General features: G+C 47.2%; 2 protein-coding genes across 3 annotated transcripts; both read right to left on the bottom strand.

Annotated features, from left to right (window-relative positions):
* Positions 1–1,807: 1,807 nt before the first annotated feature.
* LOC8030468 (kelch-like protein 18) lies at positions 1,808–26,581 on the bottom strand. 2 transcript variants are annotated; one of them, XM_040498847.2, is made up of 9 exons: positions 26,507–26,581; positions 11,515–11,645; positions 11,250–11,390; positions 10,987–11,185; positions 10,153–10,450; positions 8,640–8,862; positions 7,538–7,642; positions 3,720–3,831; positions 1,808–3,334 (listed from the first exon to the last, which is right to left on the bottom strand). In XM_040498847.2, exons 1-9 carry the CDS (start codon positions 26,549–26,551, stop codon positions 2,954–2,956), a joined length of 1,635 nt encoding a protein of 544 aa, XP_040354781.1. In that variant the 5' UTR covers positions 26,552–26,581; the 3' UTR covers positions 1,808–2,953. The 2 variants fall into 2 exon arrangements, with proteins under 2 accessions (XP_040354781.1, XP_029844054.2); XM_029988194.4 differs by lacking the exon at positions 26,507–26,581 and adding an exon at positions 11,723–12,077.
* On the bottom strand, positions 17,594–19,508 carry LOC115330856 (uncharacterized protein K02A2.6-like). Its single transcript, XM_029992903.4, has one exon. The coding sequence runs from the start codon at positions 19,313–19,315 to the stop codon at positions 17,801–17,803; it is 1,515 nt and encodes a 504-aa protein (XP_029848763.3). The 5' UTR covers positions 19,316–19,508; the 3' UTR covers positions 17,594–17,800.
* Positions 26,582–27,014: the final 433 nt, after the last annotated feature.

Below are 27,014 nucleotides of genomic sequence, written 5' to 3'. Positions count from 1 at the left end.
AACTAACAACTTATTTTTAATAGAAGTATGCCAAGGATAAAGTTTGACACAATGAAGCATAGACTGCACCGGGTGCAAACCATCTAAGGAGAACCTTTTATTTTCAGTCAAAATTTGCCTTTCTGGACTTTAAGTGGTCGGGATAATACGGCAGTAGAACCGTTGAAAGTACATTAGTTCGAAGTTCACTACTTTGTATAGAGGCTACAAGAGCTCAAAATATGTAAATGAGGTAATGGGTTTTGTGTGGTTTCACATTGGGGTTAATTCGGCGGTGCACGAAAGCACCCGATATCAAATGCCCCACGGCAAAGGCCCCATTCTTTTTGCCCCGCTTTCAGAAGCCCCAGTTTTAGAAGCCCATGATCGAAATCCTCCCATGTCAGGCAGGGTCCCCAACGCGACAGCGAGGCATTCTACCTTTAACTAAAAGATAGTAACGGTGCACGCGAGCTTGTGTAACATAATCATGCCGTACCAGGGACGCAAGTAAAGTAAAACTGGATAAAGCTTCCCATCTTTCAGGCATGCGCTATACAGATTCAAGTCTTGCTACATTAAAAGTGAAAACAAAAATTATCAGTCAATGGCAAAACATCTAAAGTTACAGCTTTTATCATCAAGCATTGAACCGAAACTTCCATAGACTCTGAAGCACGTGCAAATTCACAGTGCCGACGAAGTGGGTTCTGTCAAAACTGTTAACCTGCAGCTCATGGCTCCATTCTCATCACAGCACCAAACACCAGTTCCATACTTCTCAAGTCATTCTAAAAATATTTGTGTGCGTCTAGGCAGAAAAAGTCTAATTCTGCGTCCGAGCTATATCCACAGCAGCGAAGTGCATCACTGGGGATGCAGATTTATGCAAATGGCCTCTGCACTTGAAGTTAGCCTTATTTTGTTATTTCTTCCACTTTAAAGGGATGCTGAACCGAAATCTGGATTCCACAAAACATGATAGCAAAAGTGTGCAACAGGATGCTACAAACACCAAAACATCACTCATACAGCGATATCTCGAACGGATGACCGTATTTTTAAAAAAAAAGGCGCATTTGACAGAAATGTTTACGTCACGTCTTTCCGAGAAGGAGGGGGAACGGCCTCGCGTCTTTTCCGCCTCGCCGCCTTGAGGGAGCAAAGCGGAGAGAGAAGGAAACGAGGTATCTTCACGTCACGCGCCTCGTTTGCCTGGTTCAATCTTGACCTCTTTTTCCAAAAATACGGCCGTCCATTCGAGATATCGCCTTGCGAGTAGTGTTGTAGGGATTGTAGCGTCCCGCCTACATCTCCTGCATTGTTTTTTTAAATCCAAATTTCGGTTCACCATCCCTTTGACTCATTTGTAGACCTTCAACAAATTAGTTTAAGACATGGCACAATGCTGGTTGAAGCGCGAAGGAGGTCAGACGGGGACAGCGACGGGGCTTTTGGCACTCGGGGAATACAGGATGGGGTAATTGAATGAGGGGCTTTCGAAACATGGGAGTAATGATGCGGGGCTTTTGCGACAGCGAATCTGCATGCGGGACAATCGTGCTACACCCAGTTAATTGCCTTGTCTGTATTCATTCTTATATGGTTTTTACAAAAAAAAAAAAAAAAAAAATTAAAACAATAGCATGTCTTTACTTAAACAAAAATGTGATGTCCCTAGATACATATGCTCTGAAAAACTACCGCAAGCTAGGGCATTACTATCTTTATGATGGGAGTTGATTGCGACACAGTTCAAGCAGCATTAATTACTGAATTTTTTGGCTAGCACTTTGCATAGGCACATGAAAGGGGAATAACCACAAAGTGAAGCAATAGTATGTTTATTTTTAATCAGTGGCAATGTTATCACCACCCAGTGTGTTTGAGTCTGGGCTGTCTATCACGGCAGAACTGAATTTGCAAAGCTCTGCCACTCAAAAGGGTTGGGCACAGCCAGAAAACAGAACGACCATCTAATGGCAGGGTTTCAAGTCCGGATTTCTGTTTGCTCCCACTTGAGGCTGCAAAGAGAATGCAATGCAGAGACCCTAAATGCTTTGTAAAAGGCTCAAAAAAAAAAAAAAAAAAAAAACGAGTGCCAAGTTTGTGTGCTCGGCTGCACTGCACTTGCTTGTAAAAGAGGCAGTAATAGGCACAGAAACATCAGCTGGAGATTCCATAGTTGCATTCAGGAAAAAGCTGTAAAAGCTGACAGCAGGAATATATTGCTTTCAAAATTTGTGTCGGCAAACTAACAAAAACTGTGCACGATTAATTTGTGCTGATGCAGCAAAAAGCTGCAGGAATAAGCAAAAACTAGCAAAGAAAACCTGTCTGTCACTCTTTGACAATGGAGTTCTGCTAGGTAAACTGCATTGCACAACTTTGCTTTAGTGGCAATTTTTTTCAGACCTTTCTGCCCCTGGCTTTTGGACTGCCTGGAGGACCATCTGTAAGGAATGTACCTTTTCCCCAAAGTGTGTTTTGATTCGTTGAGCTGCATGAGGCTTCTCCCCGCCAGACAAATTTCAAGCTTCGCTTAGAACACTCACAAATCTTTGTCCGCTTTCATTAGGGCAATCGCACCATCACCTTCCAAGACTGTCGCTCCATGGTGCTCTGCAGCCTGTAGGGGATATTCAGAAACACCACCCCTCCATTCTTGAAGAACCTAAAGTACCTCTGAATCAATGTTGAACCATCAAACCTGTAAAAATGTGGAATATCTTGCAATTTCGTTTTCCACCTATTTGTGTCGGTTGCACAATATACCGCAATACGTCGGTGTAGAGCTGGCTCCCTTCGGCACCATTTCATAACGAGAGTTGTACACATCACTTGGCACACGACACGCGCAGAATACAAAAACTGTCGTTTGTCGCGGGCCGCAATGCACGTGTGGAACACACTGGGTATTTGAAGGCTCCACCGAAGTTCCGGGTCTTTTGAAACGGGCAGGAACCTGATGGTGCTAGGGAGCGGGCAGCACTCCGACGCCCACCCCTCCCTCGTGTGCGCACATGGAGGCGACGGGCGTCCAGCGGTCCACATCAGGATCGTACACCTCTACCGAGCTCAGGTTGGAGACGCCGTCGTAGCCGCCCACGGCGAAGAGGCGCCCGCAGTTGGCCACCAGGGCCACCCGGCTACGGGTCACATTCATGGGAGCCACAAACTGCCACTTCTGCCGAGCGGGGTCGTAGGCTTCGGCCGTCTGCAGGAAAGTGGCCCCGTCGTAGCCGCCGCACACATAGATCTTGCCCCGCAGCACGGCTACCCCGAGACGACAGCGGCGGGTCAGCATGGGGGGCATCAGGAACCACTGGCCCTTCTGTACGTCATAGCGTTCCACCTGGGGAGTCGAAATAAGCAACCCGCAAGCGACCATCAGAGTTTGGCACCTCGGGAGGAAAAGGAATTTAAGCTTCGTTATCCATGTGCAACAGGTTTGGACTGCGTTCAGTCTCACCATGGAGAAGTTGCACTAGTCCTACGTTCGCAGCGGACTTGCTTTGTATTTTTAGCGGTCGGCTCAATCGGAGTTATCTCGAAGGTTTTTAGCAGTCTCCGAGCAGACACCAAAGGTAAAGCCTGCATGTGCCACAAGTTCTGTTTCGGTTCTTGGTAACCCATTTCCGGGTTGCTCACACCATGGGGCAATCGCATTGACACAGAATATGCTTCCACACACCCCTGCAAACAAATGGAAAGGCTGGAAGACAAAAAAAGCTCCCCACCGATCCGAAAATGGAAAGTCCGTCGTGGCCACCAAGAGCATAGATGTGTCCGTCGAAGGCCACCACTCCAGCTGCACTCCTGTGCTTTGACATGCTGGTCACCATGGTCCACCTTACAGACAGTGCAGAGAAGGCCTTCAGTCTTTACAAGTCGAGTCAAAAGACAACACTGGCATTTCTTAATCAAGCAGCTCAACAAAAGACTCAAGTGTGAAGGCTGGTTAACAAGTTTGCGTTCCCTCGGAACGGCTTAACACTATACTTTGTTTCAGCTTAAGTCCAGATGCAGCTGATGCTACGAGCTAATGGGACCATTCAAGCAGCATCAAAAGTGCAAGTCATTAGGCCTTCTATGTTTGATTGGTTCAGCGATGGTAGAACACGTACGGAAACATGACGAGCACCCTTTTGACGCTGTCCGATTGGTCCCATCAGCTCGTAGCGTCGGCTGCGTCTGGATTTAAAAGCTGAAACGAAATATAGAGCCTATATTACAGAGTGTCAAAACTGCTCGATCAGGGTCACGTAGCTTATGGGCAGCGTTTCCAATACGAGCTGCGAGGAGGTGAGGAACAAGTTGATCATATGCGAGCATCTTTGGCTTTCCACCTGCTTTCCTCCTCATCATGCGACGACGCAGAGCATGCACACTTGCGACCAATCGGTGTGGGAGGTGTCTGCCATTAAATTGTGAGATCAAATCTATGCACTAAAATAATATCCGGAGAGATATCTCACCCCCAAAAGATAACCCACCCACATTTTTGGCATGATTTGCTAATTTGCCCTCGTCAATGATGACCATAACAAAAATGGTGTTACTTAGCCATGACGGGGGACAAGTGAACACTGGGAACAACAGTCGAATTTGGTTAGTCGCTCCTCCCTGTGACCGCAAGTTTCGCATGTCACAAAACCTAGAACATGGTTGGTGACAGGTTAAGAGTAAAGTGGAAGCTCCTCCCACCTCTTTCCATTTTAGCAGAGCAAACGCTAGAGGGGAGGTCACCTCATCTCCGGCGTTGTTTGCTCTGCCAAAGGGGAGAGAGCTGTGAGGAGCTTTCAGCGACTTTAGCACTTTTCAACTTCTTTATAATTGCACACCGAAAGTTCCCCCCCCCTTATTTTCACCCTATTTGCTTTTGTTTTAGGCGAGATATCTCTCGGGGTATTACGGTAGTCATAACGTTGCCGGAATTATTTCAAGCACATAGTGAAAAAATGATGCATAAAAAAATTCTAAAAATATACACGCAGGTCGGAGGTGTTGAGGGTTACCCGATATATGGCACCATTGTGCCAGTGTGTTAAGCAGTTACAGGAGAATCGTGTAATGTTATGCAAATATTCAAAGTTTAAAATAGTGGTTTCGAATAATACACTATTTGATATTTGCCTCAAGATGAACTGCAATATTCATATTTTTTGAAGTGCTGATCGCGGCGGGTTAGCACCTTACCGAGCACGGGTGCACTGCGGAGAAGCAACACCCGAGAAGGCGAGCTCCGTGGCTGTTGCTTCTCTGCAGTGCACCGGTGCACGATAAGAAGCGCACTCAACAGGGTAATCCGCCACGATCAACACTTGGAAAAGTATGAATAACGCAATTGCGTGCCTGGGAGAGAAGCACACTTTCAAAGCGGGACGGTGCGCATGTTTGTGAATGTTGATATCTACATTGCAGTAAAATGTTCAACATTAAACTATGGCTGTTTTGCAAGAGTATATGTTAGGCTCCATTTGAGGAGCCAAGATGCCCTGACAATGTGCATTCATCATTCGCAATTCTTTTTTTTATTTGACATTGAAGAAAGAACATTTGCACATCTCATGACTTGTAAATCCACTCAATTAGGTATATCTGGACGTCTCTACTAATTTAATTTTATGCCAAATCCGTCATTTACATGCCATCCCAAGGCATCAAACTTTCTGAGGTAACAGTCCACAAATATAGTTAGTAGATTCAAATTAGCTTAGAAATGGACAAGTGGAAGCCTGGGAACAACCTTCACGATTTTATCTGGGTTTTTGCTAAAGCATGGCGCAACAGTAGTGAAGGCCTTGGAAAAACTATTCAATATTCAATTATAAGATATTTGGTCAAACCACTATTTGCTTCTAACTCAAAATCCACTATTTGCACGTGATTATATTAGAATGCAATGCACTTGGTTACAGTGCACAAATGTGAGCCAGCCTTTACAGAAGGGCTTAACTGTATCCTCTATGACCCTAGTAAGATGGGCACTTTTGAGTGTTATTAGGCCACTGACAGCTAGCCATGTGTAAAAATGTGCAATAAAACCACTATTCTTTCATTTGAATTTGGTGCAAAATGATCTAGTCAATGACAAAGCCTCATCGTCATTTCTGTGTTTCCATCCTGTAGTATTCCTAACGCATCTCAAGAAAGTAGTTAAAAGGCAACTACGCTCAATTCCAAAAAATTTAGGCTTACATGTAATTCCATTTCACAAAGCACTACTAAACAACTCTACGTCTTCAGATTCGCAAAATGTGGAATATTATTTGTGTAATCTTAATTTAAACATCAGCTGATACCGAAACTTCGGTTGCGTCAGGCAACATTGATCTCGTGTCGTCAGAGTCATGGCCACGTCACGTCGAACCACGCAATCTTGTGACTTTCGTGGGGGCAAGGCACACGACACGCGACGCGGGCAGGTCACTTCGCATGGCGTGGACGGTGATAGCCCGGGGGAGAAGGGGAAGGGGAGAAGACGAAAAGGGAGAGGGGGAGCGGAGAAACAGACCGATAAGCGCACAGGGCAGCGCAAACTAGCGCATCCGCATTATGGTGATCACGTGGACGCCATTGAGCCAACACAGGGAGGAGAAACTCATGACGTCATCGTTCAATTTCGCTCCGAGAAGTAAAAACAAACAAAACATGAAAATGACGTAGAAATGCCTCTGACGTAATGGTTCAACGTTGGCCGCTCCAACTCCGTCGCATTGACTGCGCTGACGATTACGCCTCACGTCCCACGCTAGAGCTGGCAGATTTCGGCGACTTGGCTCATTTGAAAGTTTGCTGGCCAGTTTATTAAATATAGACAGAATTAGATCGTAATATTTGACATGGGGTCTTCCTATATGATACTGAAGAGGGCTCCATAGTTTTCTAAATATCAAAAATGAAGCGGAGTTGCCCTTTAAAGGAGATTCAGAAAAGTTCCACATCTTGAGAGTGGCTTTTTTAATGCACAAACTCCACAAAGCTTTCTTATTCCGCATCCAAAAGGTGGCACAATACTAAATCCAAGATGACAACAAAAAATTCAAATATCAGGGGGTTTGCATCCCAACATAGTATAAAAAGGATGAGCAACACCCCAGAAAAGAAATCTCGGTTGCACAGCAACTACACCATACATGGGTTGGATCATACTAGTAATTTACTGCACTCTCTTTTTTATTAATTTATAAACTGTAATCAACCACTTATGACTAAAAGCAGTTATGGTTGTAATTACTCTTTAGCCTCAGTAATTGCAAAATTTGAATTACAATTACTTTTTTAATTATTTTTTTTTTATGCTACAGCTTCATTCCATAGACTCACTGAAATTAGTGACTATAGAAATTATAGATGACATGTAAATGTGCCTTCATGAGATTGCAGATGGCTTAGCCAGAATTTGAACCAGCCAACTGAGGTCTGTACGTTGGCAGATACATAAAAATGTACAAAGAGATACAGTAAGATTTGAGGAGCCAAGATAACACAAGGTGGTCGGAGCAAAACTGATGTCCAGTTTGACAGGTCTCTATATCCCAAAGGGCGGACTCACTCATTTTTATCTGGATTGTAGCACTCCACCGTGTTGAGAGAAGAAACTCCATCGTAGCCACCACAAACATAGAGCTTCCCATAGAGCACCGCGGCTCCGACAGCACTGCACAGTATCAAGTAATGTTTTAGCACAAGGGAACCACCCAATCTCAGCAGGCTGGGGGTGCCAAGAGAAGGCAATTGCCCACTTTCGATGTTTGCAGTAAAATGCCACCAGAGCAGGCAAAATAGTTTTCACTCATGTTAAGGGAGCTAGTGTCTGTATTAAAGGTTTTTTACTTAGCTTTCTCTGGCTCTAACAAGATCTATCAGAGGCAAGCGGGGAGGAAAGGATTAGTAGAACGCCATGACTATGTTAGACCCACATTGAGAGTGCATCAGCCATTTGTAAGGGACGGCTCTCCAGGGTGGCATGAACGAATGGAGTCCTTGGGACCTTGGAGAGATGCTCCCTGCAGTTGGTTTATAGGCTTTCGGCATGGACCAAACGCTTTCACAACGTTCCATCCCCCCTTGCTTCTTTTTGTGCACCGCCCCCCACCAGAAGTATCACTTTGAACACACTTTTTATACCAAATGGGGCACATATGCCAGCAAGTTGTGGATTTCCAGAATTTTTGGAGAAGGTGAATCAAGTGATAGCCATAAAAAGACAGCATGAAAAACTCTCAAAGTGCATCTTTGAGGGAAATAAAAAAAACGAGAATGATGTGGACGCTTATTTTTGTAGACACCATTCGGAAACCGGTCCTGAATACCAGAGGCCCTAATCTATACGGCGGGACCGGGACATTGCCGCCTGCTGCAACTAGCCAGCGGTTCAGAGCTCGCCAATCGCAGTAGGCGGCAATGTCCCGGTCCCTTGGTCCTGCCACGTAGATTAGGGCCCCAAGAGTCCTTCAGGACCAATCCCTGAACCATCCTCATCTTTTTGTACAGCCCGCATCCCTCACTGCACCTGCTCTGCTTCAAACTATGAGCAACCCTGAATAATATTTATTTCTCTGCTTAGTGACATTACTTTTCACGCGAGAAGGCTATCTTCGATTTTGCAGATATGGGTTGTGGCCGACGCGTAGGAAAGTTTCGAGTGAGCGTACCTGCGCTTACAGTTCATGGAGCACACCCTGCTCCACAGCCGAGTGTCAGGACTGAACACCTCGACCGTGCGAAGCCGCTCCACTCCGTTGTAGCCACCAATGGCGTAGAGCTTGCCGGCTACTACGGCCACGCCGACGCGACTGCGAGTCATAGACATGGCCTCGGCCACCTGCCAGTGGCCAAGCTTCGGGTCGTACACCTCTACCGTGCTCTGGGAATCACCTGCACGTGGCAGAGAGAATTTTAGCTTGCACCAGGCTGCTCGACTGATGCCATCCTCAAAGTCACCAGTTTGCTTGTTCTGTAGGTATGTGTTATATTGGTTAGCAAGAGTGAATATACACATGCTGGGTGAGGCAGCTACATCTACACACATCAGCGGTACAGCTGCGACAGAAAAAGATTCGCACAAGTTACCGATGGCCGGAATGACAGAATCGCGACACATGGCGCTATCATTTCCGGTCGCGCCGAAAGCGAGAGTGCCAGGTTTTGCTCTATGTCACAAAGCGGGGTGGCCGGCAGAGAGCAGCCCATTCTAAAGCGTGCATTTCGAAAGCAATCTTACCCCTCACTTTTTCGGCTGAGTGATGCACCAACATGGTTATGCACGTAAGCCAGTTTATATTTTTTCTATTTATTCTGCGCGGGCGTTATGAGCGGCGATATTTCCTTTATTGCTATTTTCCCCTAAACCGACAATAAACCCCTTTCAGAAGACTACATTCTGTTGGCAGCTGTGGAATCCCTGCACAATGACGGACTAAAACCGCAGCGTCACAGCACACTTTATGCATTTGGTTGCATTAGAAGGCAAAAACACACTCGCATAAAAAGGTGACGAGTGCAGTGATGTTACGCTTTTGACGCTGTTTGATTGGGCTCGTCGGCTCCTAACCTCTCACAACGCTTGCGTAAGAAGGTAAGAAGTAATAATAAACGGGCTCATGTGCGCAACCATGTTGGTGCATCGCTTGGCCGGGAAGAGAGGGAGATAAGATGGGTTTCGAAATGCAAGCTTTAGGGTGGGCTGCTTTCTGCAAGCCACCCCCACTTTGAAACATGGAACGTGCATGGCACTCTCGCTATCTGCGTGCTCGGGAACAACAGCACCGCGTGTCCCGAGTTTGCTGCTCCTGTCTTCGGTCACTTGTACTAATCTTTTTCCGTTGCAGCTGTACACTAATCCACTCAGTTGGTACTGGCATTTACTTGCTTGGAAGTTCACCAATATATGCATTTGTCAACAAGGTAGCCTCGTATAGTTTAGCACAGTGCAGAATTGAAATGCCAATTCCAGGATTTTTTTCCGAATTTGCCCTATACTTATGGTGCCCTTCCATGAAACCACATCTTCTGTTCTTGTATGCTGCACGTTTGTCCGGAAACCCAGCAACGGCACAGGAGGTCCCAACAAAACGCGACATGGATGCTAGTCTGGAAGAGGCCTGTTCCAAAGGCAAGTAAACTTCCTCTACCGGGGGTGGCCGCGGCAAGCCAAAGGTGCCCCACCTGCCTTGGTGAGCCCACCAACGGCGTAGATGTGCCCTGCTGCGTCGGGGCAGCAGCGTGAGCGTGTGCGGAAGCCGCGCAAGAGCGGCCTGCGCTCGGGCATAAGCAGGTAGTCACGAGCTTCGTCCAACAGGTCTCTGCAGCGGTGGCAGCCTCGCACCAAGGGCTCTGCCGCAACTCGGTCCGCCAGAAACTGGGGACTCAGTAGTGGGAGGCGCACATGAGACAACAACTCAGGCAGCAACTGGCCGCGGGCGTCTGCGTCGTGAAGCACCCACTGCATCACCGCCTCAAACACCTGCAAGCGAGTGAGTCCGGCGGTCTGTTCATGGAAGCATGTGGAGGCATGTCTTCTGGTACTAGTCGTTCTACCCTTCAAGTTGACATTGCCTCAGGTATCCAAGTTTTAAAGTGTAGCCTTTACTTGCTTTAAAATGCCTCGCAAGGCTCAGTAGGTGGGATTGCATCCACAAAAAGTTAAGGGGGGAAAAAAAATCACAAAAAAGGTATGAATGTTAATGCAGAACCCTTCCACTCTATATTCTTGCAATTGGCATTGAACTAATCGTAATCACCTCAGTTTCAAACTAGTCTTTCTCCTTGTTTGATGAGCCAGTGCAATGCTGAGCTCAGTGGATGCACCATTACCAAGCTTATGTGGAATGCTCAAAAATGGCATTGCACTGTTTGAATTAACTTCAAACTGCAATGTTCTGGCTAGTATCTTCCTCCATACATATGCTCCAACTGTGGGTTTTAGCACAATGCGTGTTTAGCATAGCGTGACTCCAGCTGGCAAATTAATAGTGCTGGTAAGAGCAACGTTTAGCTTACTTGTTCTTCAGAGACAACGTAGATCTCATCCCAGCCAACAATCTCAATGGCGTCCGGCAGAGTTAGGGCGAGAAATTCCTCCGACTGGGATACCTCCAGAAAGTGCTTGCGGATGAATTTGTTGGTGGCGTCCACAAGCGCCGGGCAGCCAAGAGCATCCGCAAACGCCCGCACGCCCAGCACGTTGTTGGGGTGGAGCCTGTTTCAACCGTTACAAAAAAGAATAAGAATATTGCCGGCATGCATGGCGTGCAGCCACTTACCTTTTCATTAAAAATTCGGAACAAGCTTCTCTAACTTTGAGTAGCTGTAGAAAAGATGAGCCCACTAGCAGCGACTGAACGTTCGAAGCCGTGATATTCACTTTTCCACTGTATGCAAAGTTGATCAGAGCTTCCAGTGCTCTGGAAAAGAATTGAAAGTGAAGTGCACGAACGGAATTCTCGCAACGCGGAAGTGTCCTCGTTTGTTGCTTTTAAAACAAAACAAAAAGAGAGAGACAGTAAAAAAATAGGTGTTGGAACTTACGAAGCTTCAATGCCTCGAATAGTAATCTCCTTCTGCTTGCTCTCGATCATGTCGTGGGTGAACATGGCGTAGAAGTAAGGGATTGTTGAGGCGAGGACGATGCGATGGGCCGTGAAGATTTCATCGTCAACCTGCAGAACGCAAAAATGCTTGTCGTTACAGCAGAATCGTTGGAAGCTCGGGACTGGCATCAGATCGTTCATCTTACTTTCAGAGTTATGTCGCACAGCTTTCCCTGCCTACGGATTTCCTCAATCAATACAAAACCTGAAGATGGAAGATCAAGCTGTGAAAACAAGTAACATTCGTCCGCCGCCATGTTTGTAAACATGGGAGAGAGTTGGACGAGACACGAGAGAGAGAAGGAACGGAAAAAGGAGAGGCGTTTACGGCAAGGGTTCACGGCGTCGATGATCCTGACCACAGATCCTGACCATTATGACAATCATGAGAGCCAGCAGAACTCGAGTCGCAGACGTTATTCTTTTAGTGTCACCACTCCTCTCGTTTTAAAGAGAACCTGACTATTTTTTATCAACCATTGATAATGACAATTTGCTGGATCGCGCATCCCCGCTTCCCCCGCCTGGTCGCTTCAGCCGCAGCAGCGCCAGTGCGGCCACCGGACGGCCATATTGGGACACTGAATAATCAACCTTTTGGAGCGTTGCGGAGCCTGGGCAGCAGGGTGCTGAAGACATGTTTTCTGCTCGTTCGTCGTCATTCGCCCGGAAACGTTTCTTAAAAACTTGTGTAAATGGTGAAAATTGCCTTTAACAACACGTGAAAAATTTTCACAAAAGCGCAGCACCACAGGAAGACGGTAGAACGCGTTGAACGCGTCTCGCCGGTCTTATGGCGTGATCAAAGCTTCCCTGACACGCCGAAGTGCTGCATCTCTGCCATCTCTAGCTTCGCACGCCTGGATACCGATCAAGAATAGACGCCGTGTGGATTTGTTTCGTGAGTGTAACGTGCGTGAAGACGTATGTGCCTCTGGAGCACCGTTATACTTTGCTTGAGTGGCGCAGGCAAAAAAATATAACCCCCCCCCCAAAAAAAAAAAAAAGTCGTAACTTTTTTCTTTTTTTTTTTAATTGACTACGGTGACAGGGCCCTTCACTTTAGAAACTGCACTACGGTGACGGGGGCAACAGCAACCGATACTAATGTCCAATGGATACCCCATTCCTGAAGCTCTTCATGGTGCTCACTGGTGGTGCTGAAATACAGTGTTGGCTTCACGTGCTAGGGGTGTACGGTTTGAATCGCGTTCTGGACGATACTTTTTTTTCACTTTTTTTTTTTTATTTAGGTCACACATGCTATATTTACGTGTAGGGACAGGGACAGGGCCGCGAAGCGTGGGTTAATTAATTACAAGTTATTAATTCTCACTATTCCCACCACATACAACACAGGACGGGCCCCCTCACTCTTGCCAGCCGCACTACGGTGAGGGGCCCCTCACTTTTGCCTACCGCACTACAGTGACGGGCCCCTTCGTAACTTTCAATAATGCCGCATGATTGAATTGTCAGCAATGTGGGTTAATGCAGGGGGAGGGAGGGGGGGCTTAGGTTAAAGCGTGTATAAATTATAAGCATTCCCACCGTTTCGTTAGACATAGACCGCACCGGGGGACGGGGCCCCTCACTTTTGCCTACCGCACTACAGTGACGGGGCCCCCTCACTTTTGCCAGCTACACTACAGTGACGGGCCCCCTCAACATAGTGAGTGCCTTTTTTTTTTAGTAAAGGAAGACAAATATTGAATGATTACCGAATTGTTTCAGCCAGCCAGGGTGTTGGGCACGGCTGCGTCCGTACCCATGAATTGTACAGTACCTCGACTAATACACGCGAAGATGAAACAAAAAAAGAAAACAAACAAAAACAATCGTGGCTACGTGATTGCTACGATTGTATTTGTAACTTGCTGCACTCGTGGTCCAGGAACGTGAAAAAAAATAATTAATTTCGCCGTTTTATATTTTTGGGTTCAAAAACCTGCCTTTCTCCACAGCGTTGCTCCATTTGTACCAGTATTAAATATCAATACGCAATTATTTGTGCGCGGTACTTCGTTAAAATCTAGACGTAAAACCGGTGAAACTATGAAGTCACGTGTCTAGTGATGTCTATACTCCGCGACAACTTTTCTTGGCAATGCAGTGGAAGGTACAGGCCCGCGTCCCCTCTCCCATTTTGAGTGTACGTAGGCTCTCCTCCTCCGCCATTTCCGGGGAGAGGAGGAGAGCCCGCGCACACCAAAATGGAGCCCGCGCACACAAACTGGGAGAGGGGACGCGCGCCTGTACCTTCCACTGCATTGCCAAGAAAAGTTGTCGCGGAGTATAGCGACACCACTAGACACACAGAAATGCAAAACCACATTGAGTGCCGGTTGGAACTCGGCATCAGAAAAATAACTGAACTTAGCACAGAAGGCAGCCAGGCACCCGGCAGCAAACCCTGCCTGTCTTGGATGCAGTTTCCTCCTTGCAGTTTCCGCGGTTTTTACTATTTCTGACCAGATTGGCTTCAAATAGCTAGCAATGGCTATTAGTGAGTATAATTGGCAATTGTGTGCTATTTCAGTGTTTATGGATGAAATTGCCTACAAGTGGCTATCATTGGCTATGAGCATCTATTCTTTAAAGGGGCACTGACACATCAAAATCATTTTTTTTTATTATCCGAAACGATTGAAAACGATGCCGGGACATTACCCTCAAAATTTGAAATTTGGGAGTTCAGTATTTGTGAAGTAAAAAAACAATTTCCAAATGCCGAATTCGAAGTTCCCGCGCGATCGGCGCCGGTGCCTTGACGTCAAAAATCGCGGAGACCTGAGAGTCGACTTTCTTTCACCACTCCCTGCTGTTGCCATGGCGACCCAAAGCGAGGAGGAAAGGAGTGAGCGGCGGCGTTACGGCGGACCGGTTTTGAGCGATGTCGCCTGTTTTCCGTTGGAGGATACAAATCCAGGAGACGGCACCACAACGAACTCCCGATTTTTGGTATTTCAAAAAGAAGGGCCGTAGTGCGTTCGCAATTGCGTTAAAAAACATGTTTTACGATTGCCGTAATTAAATGTTATAGAGATGTCGCCTACAAAGCTTCTAAATTTCCTGATTTTTGACGTCACCGATCAAAAGAAGCGAGGAGGCGAGAGGCGGGAAAATCAAACGCCAAAAATAAAAAGGCGCGCGCGCGCGCGGGAAAATTTTTTTTCGCGATGCGGTTTTTTTTGCCTGTCTATGACTGCAACTTGCATCGTTTTAGACAATAAAAATAAATACGACCTTTGGGGTGTCAGTGCCCCTTTAATAATTGGCTTGAAATGGCTACAAATGGCCATTAGTGACTAGTGTAGATAGCTATGAGCATTTTTGTGTTACTAACTGGAATTACTTTTAGCGGCTGTTGTCGGCTTTTAGCATCTATCTGTGACCATATTGGCTTCAGATGGCTAGCAATGGCTATTAGCGAGTATAATTGACAATTCTGTGCTACTTCAGTGTTTTTGGATGAAACTGGCTATTACTGGCTATAATCATTTAGATTGTCTTAAAATTGCTACAAATGGCTAGTAGTGACTAGTGTTGATATTTATGAGCAGGTTTTATGTTTACTAATTGGAATGGCTTTTAGTGGGTATTGTTGGCTATTAGCACCTATTTCTGGCCAGATTTGCCTCAAATTGCTTGCAATGGCTATTAACGAGAATGATTGACAATTATGTGCTATTTTACTGTTCATGGACGGAACTGGCTGCAAGTGGCTATTATTGACTATAAGCATTCATTCTTTATTAGATAGCCTTGAAATAGCTACAAATGGCTATCAGTCGGTAGTCTTGATAGTCATGAGCAATTGTAGTGTTTACTAACTGGACTGGCTTTTGGTGGCTATTGTTGGCTATTATCATTTATATCTGACCAGATTGGCTTTGTGGCTAGCAATGGCTATTAGTAAGTATAATTGTGATATCCACGAACAGCCATTCATATCCATTCAGCGGATATTCACGAATAGCCATTCGAAGCCAATCTAGTAAAAAATAGATGATAATAGCCAAAATAGCCACATGAAGCCATTTCAGTTTGTAGACAAAGATATAGCATCTAATTATAAATACTAGTCACTTATAGCCATTTGTAGCCAATTCAAGCCACCCAGACCAAGAACGGATACTTATAGCCAATAATAGCCAATCAAAGTCAACTTTGTCAAGGATAGCTGCTATAGCCAAAAATATCCAGGTGAAGTCACTCAAATCTATACATTGTAAATAATAGTTGCTGATAGCCATGTATAGCCATTTCAAGCGAATCTAATAAACATAGATGCTTATAGCCAATAATAGCTATTTGAAGTAATTTTCATCCATAAACACCAAAATAGCACAGAATTTTCAACTATATTCACGAATAGCCATTCATAGCCATTTGTCTGGTGAAAAATAGATGCTAATAGCCAAAAAAGTCACATGAAGCCACCTCAGTCTGCACACAATCAAATAAGTTGAAATAGTGACTAATAGCCATTGATAGCCACAAGAAGTCATTTGGACCGTGAGTCTGCCATATAATTCAGAAATAGGATCAAATAGCAAATAATAGCCTACTCAGCCTGCACACAATCAAATAACTCAAAATTGTGACCAATAGTCTTTAATAGTCAGTAGAAGTCAACGTTACTAAAATACTCAGTTGGGAAACTCGCCGTCGAAACCTGGGCCGCTGGCGTCCACCGAGACCGAGCTAAATGCGACAACAGCGCCACTCTTTATCGTTTGTTTGTACTGTGGTTTGTACAAAAGGTACAACTCGTCGAAAACATGTTTTCGACGAGTTGTACCTTTTGATACGGCTTCACGCACATTGCACTCGCGAAACACATCCACACGGCGTCGATTCTTGGTCGGTATCCAAGCGTGCGAAGGCACAGAGACACGGCACTTCGGCGTGCCAAGGAAGCTTTGAACACGCCGCCAGCCCTTCCTTTCGACGCGCTGTGCCTTTTTCCTGCGACACTGCACTTTCGTAAAATTTTCCACGTGTTCACGACGGCAAGTCTCAACAATACACAGAGTCTTCAAAAAACTTCTTCGGCGAATGACGACGAACGAGTAGAAAAAGTGTCCACAGCACGCTGGAAAACCGCAGCAAAGGCTAGCAAAAACGGCAAATCGTATCCCAAGCGAGTGAAGTCCGGTGGCTTCACCTGCGCTGCAGCGAACAAGCGGGGAAGCGCGATCCAGCAATTGTCATAGAGATCAGTGGCAAGGACGTTTAAACAGACAGGACAGACAGAACGGGTTCGTTTCGGCCGGCGCTCCACGAGTGGTTGCACTCTCCGAGTTCGTTTCAGCGCTGACACCCCACGCGTGCATGCACTCGCTGCACCGAGAAAATCGGGAGTGCGCCAAAATGCAATCCCGTCATGCCTCGCTCCGGTGGGGCCAGCGAGGAGCGGGAGCAGACGACGAGGGTTCGTCTACTACGATGTGTCGCGGAGCCGAACGAAAAAAAAAGAAAAAAAGTAGATTTTCTGATAGAAATCGCGTCCCGCGGGCAACGAAATCAAACGCGAGCTTGAATTGTGAGCGCATGCTTTTCACGAAGGAAGCAATTGACAACCCGTGATTTATTTGCAGGTTTTAAATCGCTCTGTTGCCGTACAAACGCTGAAATATACCAGTGTGTAAAGAAATGCTCAGAATAAACGCACCAGCGGCCCCCGAGATGTCTATCACCATCCGTGTGCGGGTGAAAAATTTAACATTTGTCGACAAAACTCCCCCAGCAGAAACCTCTGACTGCCCAATAAGCATCAGAGAAAGCTAAAGATGGAGACTTTAGCAGAGGATTGGGCAACATCGTCATGTTTAACATTTACCTACGTCAGCTAAGTTGCCCCGTCGTATTTTGTTCGAGAAAGCTCTCGTTCTCGACGCCCCCTCCAAGGCTAATTCCCGGGGCGGATTTAGAGGGGGGGAGGGGGGGGGGGGGGGTCCGGATGTCCTGACCCCCCTCTTGATTTCTGCATGTGTAAAATTTAGGGCGTGAAACGAGGGAGAGGGGTGTTGTGGCTTACGACCACGGTGCTTACGACAAGAGACAGGACGAGGTGCAGCCGATGTAGCTTCCAGAGCCAAACGGTTTTAATGTCCCGTGCATTCGTTTCGTCTCGCACATCCCAGGCGCGCGCTCACTTCTTTGCCCGCCGCCTCGCGCTATTTATTGAAACAATACTCAAACACAACACTCCTTCCCCATCAATGTTTTGGCTGACTCACACAAGAATACCTCTCCGGTGGCCTACGTTGTCGTATGCTACTTCGAAGCACTGGTGTGGTCGGTACCGCTGTCTCGGAAACAGGCTCCATATCGAGGGCAGCAGGCTCTGTCATGTTGTCTCGAGAACCACCGGACGCCCTTCGTGGTGTTGCAGCCGGAGTGTCGATATTTCTTCTCTGTGCAGACGAATCTTCGAAGTGTCTCGGACGGACATCATCCACGTGCACATACCGATGCTGATCTTGCACTATCACGACGTAGGTTGATGCACTTACTTTCTTCATAACACGTCCCACCAACCATGCAGGATCTGTCGGACGTGATCCCCGGACGAGGACTTGGTCGCTTTCTTCGAAAGTTCGCCAAGAGCCTCTTCTCATGTTGGCGGCTGTCTTGATTTGTTGCTGGCGATCTCTCATGCGTCTCTCCATTTCAGGATGAAGGAAGCTCAGACGGGTCCTAGGCTTCCAAGAGAGAAACAGCTCGGCTGGAGTTCTGTCGGTCGTACCAGTTGGGGTGTTTCTGTATGCAAACAGGAACTGGTCGACTCGATGTTGCATCGATTTCGGTACACCCGTCCGTTGCTCGTCGATTACCTGCCTCAGGAGGTCCCGCTTGACGGTTTGCACACACCGTTCCGCGCTTCCGTTTGAGGCGGGATGGTACGGAGGACTTTTTGTGTGGCGTACCCCATTCATCGACAGAAACTCTACGAACTCTGTCGCCACAAACTGGGGTCCATTGTCTGTCACTACCTCTTCTGGTAGTCCAAACGCGGCGAAAACACTTCGCAATCTTTCGATAGTACATTTTGTCGTAGTGGAACTCATTAGAAACACCTCTACCCACTTTGAATGAGCATCTACGACAATCAAAAACCAGTTCTGATCCCGGTATGCAAAATCAAGATGCACCCTTTGCCATCTGCGCGTTGGCCAACCCCACGTTAATAATGGAACACGTGGTGGCGCGTTCTGCGTTAGTTGACAAGTACTACAGTTTTTGACAGTGTTTTCGACGTCATATGTTATCAAAGGCCACCACACGTGACTACGTGATAGCATTTTCATTCTGGTGGTGCCTGGATGTCCCTCGTGCAACAGGGACAACACTTTTTCCCTAAACACTTCGGGAATGATCACTCGATTTCCCCATGTTACACACCCTTGGTCAACCGACAATTCGTGACGGCGCACAAAGTACGGTTGCAATGCCTCATTATCCACATGTGAAGGCCATCCGTTCAGTGTGAAAAACAACACTCTTTTCATCACACTATCCTTTTCAGTTTCTCTCCTAATTTCACGAGCTGACAATGGCACTTCGTCCACCGCCGAAAAGAAACTGACGTAGTCTGAGCTATCGTTCACGTTGGGCAAAGGCAGACGTGACAGCGCATCAGCATTCTGAATCTGGCTACCCTTCCGATAAACCCACTTGTAACTGTAGGCAGCAAGTAAGAGAGCCCACCTCTGCATCCTGGCTGCTGACATCGCCGGAATTTGTTTTTCATGACCTAACAGCCCTGCCAACGGCTGGTGATCCGAATAGATGCTGAAATTTCTGCCATACAGATACTTGTGAAACTTTTTCAACCCAAAAACAACTGCTAGGGCCTCTTTTTCAATTTGGGCGTAACCCTTTTCAGCCTTGCTCAGAGTTCGTGATGCATAAGCAATCGGTTTCTCATCATTCCCAACTCTGTGAAAAAGAACCGCTCCCACTCCGTACGCTGAAGCGTCACATACAAGCCCCAATTCCTTTTTTGGGTCATAGAACGTTTAGACGTTTTCATGCGTAAGCCACGCCTTACTTCTGTTGAATGCGTTGTCTTCTGCCCTTGACCAACGCCATTTTGTGCCCTTCTGTAATAAGTCATACAACGGCTTCAGCTCGGTTGACATGTTCAGCAAACTTGCCATAAAAGTTAATCATGCCCAAGTAGGCGCGCAGTTCTGATTCATTTTTGGGGCATGGGGCCTCCCGTATGGCCTTTACTTTCTCTTCCGATGGTCGAACCCCATGTTGATCTATCACATGTCCCAAATAATGAACAGACGTCTGAAAAAATCTACATTTTTCTTTCTTTAGTCTGATGCCTTGTTGGCTGAACCGTGCCAGCACGCTTTCCACCTTTTTGTAGCAGTCCTCATAAGTTTCGCCCGCTATTAGTACATCGTCTAGATAGCACGCGACATTTCTCAGCCCTTCCAGTACTTTGTCCATGACGGACTGAAAAATTGCAGGAGCACTAGTGATGCCGTAAGGCAATCTCGTGGACTTAAACAAGCCAAGGTGCGTGTTCACAGTGACCAAATCTTGTGACTCCGGATGCAATTCCAGCTGCTGGTAGGCTGTAGACAGATCAAGTACGGTAAAGTACTTACAACCACTCAGTAAAACGAACAAGTCTTCCATGAGCGGGAGAGGGTAGTGATCCGTCCGACAGACTGGGTTTAAGGTCACTTTGTAATCTCCACACAACCGGACCTGTTTGTTTGGTTTAGGTACCACTACCAAAGGTGTCGCCCACTCACTTTGCAACACTGGTACCAATATTCCTTTTGTTACTAATGATTGAATTTCCTGCTCCACAGCTTCTCTTAGCGCATAGGGCACAGGTCGCGGTTTGCAGTAGACAGGGGTGCTTTGTTCCTTCAAAACCAGTTTGACCTGTTGTCCTTTTATCAAACCCACACCTTCTCCAAAAAGTTCAGCGTACTTCTCAAGGAGCCTTGCTTCCTTTTCTTCTCTTACACTGTTTACGCATGACCAGTCTAGCCTCAGCTCTTCTAGCCAGTCTCGACCAAGCAGCGGGGTTACGTTGCCCCCTGGTGCCTTAACTACAATAAGAGGAAGTGTCTTTCTCTGTCCATTGTGCTCGACTGGTACTGACAACTTCCCAGTCACCGTGAGAAAATTCCCCCCATACGTTCTCAATTTAAGGTTGCATGGCTCCTTAGGAATGTTTGCCCAGTATTTCACACACCACGATTCTGGCACTACCGACACGGACGCTCCAGTGTCTATCTGCATTCTTACGAGCTTGTCGGCTACTTTAACATCTACTTCATAGTTACGCCTTCCCGTTTCACACGCGTACACTGTGTAAAGCTGCATATCATCAGCTCCCTCACTTGCGACGTGTTTAACGGAGTCTGTTTTGAACCTACAAACTTTTGCCAGGTGTCCGACCTTTTTACAGACATGACATTTGTACTTGCGGTACTTGCAGGGCTGTCCAGTGTGTACCTGTCCGCAGTAGGAACATGAAGACGTGGTGTCTCCCGTATGCCCGGATGTCTGTTTAGTCGTGGAAGCTCGTGGACCCTTATTTGACTTGCGCCACGGTTCCCTTTTCTGTTGCCGAACCGCGTTCACGTCGTCTTCTTCTCGTTGGCTAGACGACCTATGACGACCTGCAGTAGGCTGAAACGTGATGGTTTCCTTGCGTGCGAGCTCGATGCTTTTAGCAATGTCACACGCGGCACCAAACGTCAACGTCGTCTTCTTCAACAAGTCGGACTGTGTTTTCTTGTCTTTTAATCCCGCGACGAACCTGTCGCGCAAAGCATCATCCAAGAAACTGCCGAACTCGCAAGTCGACGCGAGCCTCTTCAGCTCCACTGAAAAAGTGGCTACCGTCTCCTCTTCCTTTTGGTAGCGACGGTTAAACTTAAACCGCTCTGCTATCACCATCGGCCTCGGAGCGTAATGACCTTTCAGAACCGACACCAACTCCTCCCAGCTTTTCTCTTCTGGTTTGACCGGATGGAGTAAAGTCTTAAGAGTCTTGTACGGTTTCTGGAAGGTCATTACGCTCCGAGGCCGATGGTGATAGCAGAGCGGTTTAAGTTTAACCGTCGCTACCAAAAGGAAGAGGTAGAGAAATTCAATGGAACTTTAAAGTTGATGCTACGTAGAATGTGTCAGGAGAGGCCCAAAGATTGGGACCGGTACCTGCCAGCGCTGTTGTTCGCTTACCGGGAGGTACCCCAGTCCAGTTTGAGATTCTCTCCATTTGAGTTGTTATATGGGAGAACGGTACGGGGGCCATTAACTATACTGAGAGAAGTGTGGTCCAACGAGGCGTTGAACGAGGAAACAAAAACGTCGTACAGCTACGTCATGGAACTGAGAGACAAACTGGAGGAGACCTGTAAACTGGCACACCAATGCTTGGATGAAGCCAAGGTAAAATACAAGGCGTATTATGATCGGAAGAAAGTCAACCGAGAAATGAAGGTAGGGGATAAAGCACTAATCCTCCTTCCAAGCGACAATAACAAGTTGCTCATGCAATGGAAGGGTCCCTTCATCGTCACGGCACGAAGAAATGAAGTTGACTATGAGCTGGAGATTGCCGGAACGAGAAAAGCCTTCCATGTAAATATGCTCAAAAAATATGAAGAGAGGACCGAAATGGACCCGGCGGCACCGAGGTGCAGCGCGGCAACAGCAACTGACGATGACAACAAAAACGACGAGGAAGACGCCATAGACGATGTCCCGACTCTGTCCCTGACAAGACAACAAAACGGGCAAGACGTACTGGTGAATACGCCCTGAGTACAGAGGAGAAGAAACAAGTTGCGACTTTGATTGGAGAATTCGGAGAAATCTTCTCTGATCTACCCGGAAAAACAAACTTGATTGAGTGCGATCTGAAGCTGACAATCAGGCACCAGTGCATGTTAAACAGTACCCTCTGCCGATAAAGGTACACGAAACAGTGGAAAAGGAAATAACAGAGATGTTGCGGCTGGGAGTGATCGAGAGATCAACATCACCATTCAACGCGCCTATAGTATTAGTGAAGAAGTCGGATGGGTCCAGCAGATTCTGCATTGACTTTAGGCGGCTAAATGACGTGTTGGTAGCCGATGCCGAGCCCATTCCCAGGGTAGATGTCACGTTTGCTAAAGTGGGATGTAAACGTTTCTTCACAAAGTTAGACTTAGCCAAAGGGTATTGGCAGATCCCCATGACAGAATCATCGAAGCATAAAACAGCGTTCTCAGCTTTGAGCGGTCTGTATCATTTCAGATTCATGCCGTTCGGCTTAAAGACAGCTTCCGCGACTTTCACGAAGCTGATGCGGATCCTACTAAGAGGCATACCGAATGCACACCACTATATCGATGATGTTCTGGTGGCAACGGACTCGTGGGAGGAGCACATAGATGCACTAAAGGCTATATTCGGAAGGCTGCGCGATGCGGGGATCACAGTCAAGCCAAAAAAGTGTGAAATTGGATTTCACGAAATCAGCTTTCTCGGCCACAGATTAGGATCACGCCAAGTAGCCCCAAGACAGGAGATCCTGACGAAGATCCAAGAGGCACAAAGGCCGACAACAAAACGACAGGTCAGGTCCTTCCTGGGTTTGACTGGATTCTACAGGGAATTCATCCCTAACTACGCAGAGGTGGCGGCTCCTCTGACAGTGTTGACCCAAAAGGGAACTCGCAACGAGGTGCAGTGGGACGACGAGCGGGAAAGGGCATTCAAGCGCCTGAAGGAGGAATTGTGTAAACCTCCGATCCTCATGGCTCTCGACCTAGACAAGGAATTTGTGCTACGTACAGACGCCTCAAGCGTCAGTTTGGGAGCAGTCCTTCTACAGGAAAAAGATAGCGTACTGCACCCTGTCGCGTACGCAAGCAGACGGTTAAGCAAGGCGGAAAAGAACTATGCCACGGTTGAAAGGGAATGCCTGGCACTAGTTTGGGCCGTTGAAAAGTTTGCACTATATTTATATGGCAAGCATTTCCGAGTGCAAACTGACCACCAGCCGTTGGAATTCTTAAATAAGGCTAAACACACCAATAGTCGAGTCATGCGATGGAGCATGAAGATGCAAGACTATAGTTTTCACGTCGAATACATTAAGGGGAAGGATAATGTAGGTGCAGACTACTTAAGTCGGATATAAATAAGGAATTTAGACATAGAATGCCCTCGTGCCTATTTTTTTTCTTCTTGCTCAATAGCGCCTGGGGTAATACGGGGATCGAGTTACTGCATGGTTTCAAAGTGCAAACATGTTTTTTTTTTTTTTTTTTGAGGGGGGAAAAGGGACGCAATTTAATGTGAATTGAGTTTTATTTCGAAGTTCTTCACGCATGATTTTTTTTTTTGTATTTTGTGCGCGAGTGTGAAACGAAGGAACTATGTTACATCGGGAGCGGTCAAGAGTGTAGACAGGTGCTGCGCGTGCGAGTACTACGAGAACAGATGCGGTCTTTGCCAAGGCTCGAGATCGCCCAGGCCAAGAGTGAGTGCTGCGCAAGTGCCGGCAGGAATTACCGTCAGTCGGAGACTTTACGAATGGACTTCAAGATTGACGGTGTAGAAGAAGTTCAACGATGAACTTCTCAAAGTTGGGGGGCATTGTCACGGGTGTGGAGCTGGGAAGAAAAGAAGAAAAAGAAGAGTGGAAGATGATCGCGAGAAACGACGGGCAGGTGCGGGAGTTCTGACCCGCCGCTTGTTGAAGCCGGCAACGCTCCGGCTACTGAATTCTTCACAGAAACCGGCTCCGCTCCGGTTCCTGAGACCCCGGCCACGCTCCGGCTTCTGAAGCCTCACCGAAACCGGCCCCGCTCCGGTTCCCGAGAACCCGGCCACGCTCCGGCTCCTGAAGCCTCACCGTAACCGGCCCCGCTCCGGTTCCTGAGAGCCCAGCAACGCTCCGGTTCCTGAGAGCCCAGAAACGCTACAGTTCCTCAAGCCACGAAGAACCCGGCAACGCTCCGATTCCTGAGGCCACGACGAGCCCCGCCACGCTCTTGAAGCCCCGCCACGTCAGGCGTGAGTCGAGCTTTTGTGGGGACTTGACCACGGGGACTCCGGTCTGCTTTGAACTTTTCCTCTTCTTTCTTTATTGTTGATAACTACCTCCTGATTTCCTTTCATTATATTATTACGTATGCACATGCCTTTGTCTCACTTGGTCTTGTCTCAATCATTTCGCGTGTCGGACCGGCGAGCCTGCCACAATTGTCACGTTCGCCCGATCCGACACGCGAAATGATTGAGACAAGACCAGGTGAGACAAAGGCATGTACATACGTAATAATATAATGAAAGGAAATCAGGAGGTAGTTATCAACAATAAAGAAAGAAAAGGAAAAGTTCAAAGCAGACCGGAGTCCCCGTGGTCAAGTTCCCACAAAAGCTCGACTCACGCCTGACGTGGCGGGGCTTCAGGAGTGTAGCGGGACTCGTCGTGGCCTCAGGAGCGTGGCGGGGCTCGTCGTGGCCTCAGGAATCGGAGCGTTTCTGGGCTCTCAGGAACCGGAGCGTCGCCAATTATGTTGTGGCTTACGACCACGGTGCTTACGACAAGAGACAGGACGAGGTGCAGCCGATGTAGCTTCCAGAGCCAAACGGTTTTAATGTCCCGTGCATTCGTTTCGTCTCGCACATCCCAGGCGCGCGCTCACTTCTTTGCCCGCCGCCTCGCGCTATTTATTGAAACAATACTCAAACACAACAAGGGGGAGGGGTTTCCTGAACATATGGTACGCTGACCAACACCTGAACCCCCCCTCAGGAAATTCCTGCATCCGCCACACCGTGACTGTAGTACAATATCCTCCTTGAGTACAATCTACAGTGCAACGAGGTATACTACAAGGAGACGCCAGGCTCTTTAAATCGACCGGAAAATTCGGTTTCTTATAGCGAGTTCGTTTCACACGCACTGGCACCGTTCGAGTTCTCTCCCAGAATGCATCGCACTCACAGAGTGTTGCCAGTGTTGCACGGAAAACTGGACTCGAACGAACTCGCCAAATGCACCGAGCAGTGTTGCGGAATGGGCATCTCCATTCCATTCCAATTCCATTCCGGGGAATTAGAGTTTTCGATAATTCCATTCCTTTCAACTCCTAGGAATGGGGACACTGGGCCCATTCCCACTCCTGGAATGGCTCTAATTCCTAAACGTTAAAATTGTCACTTAACAGCTGCATTGCGTTGCAGGGTTGGGTACAAATATTCAAAAATGTATTTGGAAACACAAATACTGGGATAGATGAAAATAGTTGCTACAATAGTGATACTCAAGTCTCAAATATATCTGAAAAAATGTATCGCGATACGTATCGGAAATACATTTTAAAAGGAGGCAAAAAGTCTTTGGAAATACAAATACAAGAATACATTTTAGGGAGCGCAGAAATACAAATACTGATAATGCAATACATTTTTCAAATTTCTTTGAGACGCCAACTGAGATGAGGCTTTAAGCTTGAAGTGGAAGTTTTTTGTTGTCCCGAAATTACTTTCCTGCAGGCTTGGCACTTCGCCTTGAAGGTAGTGGTTCCGGACGAAGAGTCTTCGATTGGTTCAAACAACGTTCCATCAAGGATTGACCGCGCTCCCTTCCCTGGCATCCTGTCTGTCTCACCAGTTTTGCGAAAAAATCTCGACCTCTAAACAAATTTCATCAAAACACCACCACGTCCCTGTCCAATAAGAGCGCCCCTGTCAGCACTGATCACTTGACGTCACGGTGCGATGAACTAGTATTGCTAGTATTCTTGTATCTGTAGGTGTTGCCTTGAACATGAAACTTTACCCACGCTTGAAGGTTTTTTCTTTTTTTGTTTCAATTTTTGGTTGGCGGATTATCTTATCTCTTTACCCACGCTGCTGTATGAAAGGACAGTACGTACTTTCGTTGTAGGTGACCTCGTTGAAGGCCATGCAGGAAGTTGCATTGGGAATTTTCGAGAAAAGTGGACCACCTGAAGCATCCTGAAGCACGTCTTATCTTCTGTTACGGTTGAAAATTCGATACGGTGGCATCCCTGCTGTGACGGTCATACCTGCCGACCCTCCGCCTCCAGCGCATGAATGGCAGTCCTCAAGTTTCGCCTAGCATCAATCAAACAGAGACCTCGTGGATTGCGAGCTGAGATAGCCGGCACAGGTGCGAGCCCTCCGAGAAACAGCGCGCTCTAGACGAGTCGCAGGTGTACGAAGTCTGGGTCCGCACAGCGAGGCCACGTCTGGCCTCGTTCCTGGGTATCGGATCACCAGAGCTGTGGGTCACGTTCACGTCGGCTGATGACGTACCCTTGAGTCGTGCAATATCACAGGCGCAGACGCCTTCGGATTACTGTTGAACTTCACTGGTGAAAGGCCCCACCGCCGCCCCCCTTTGTTCTTTGCTTTGACGCT

Source organism: Ixodes scapularis, unplaced genomic scaffold (genome assembly GCF_016920785.2).
Source record: "Ixodes scapularis isolate PalLabHiFi unplaced genomic scaffold, ASM1692078v2 PGA_scaffold9__187_contigs__length_104089568, whole genome shotgun sequence".
Taxonomy (NCBI): Eukaryota; Metazoa; Arthropoda; class Arachnida; order Ixodida; family Ixodidae; genus Ixodes; species Ixodes scapularis.
The sequence above is the reverse complement of the archived record's forward strand: the minus strand, read 5'-3'. Positions and strand labels throughout refer to the sequence as shown.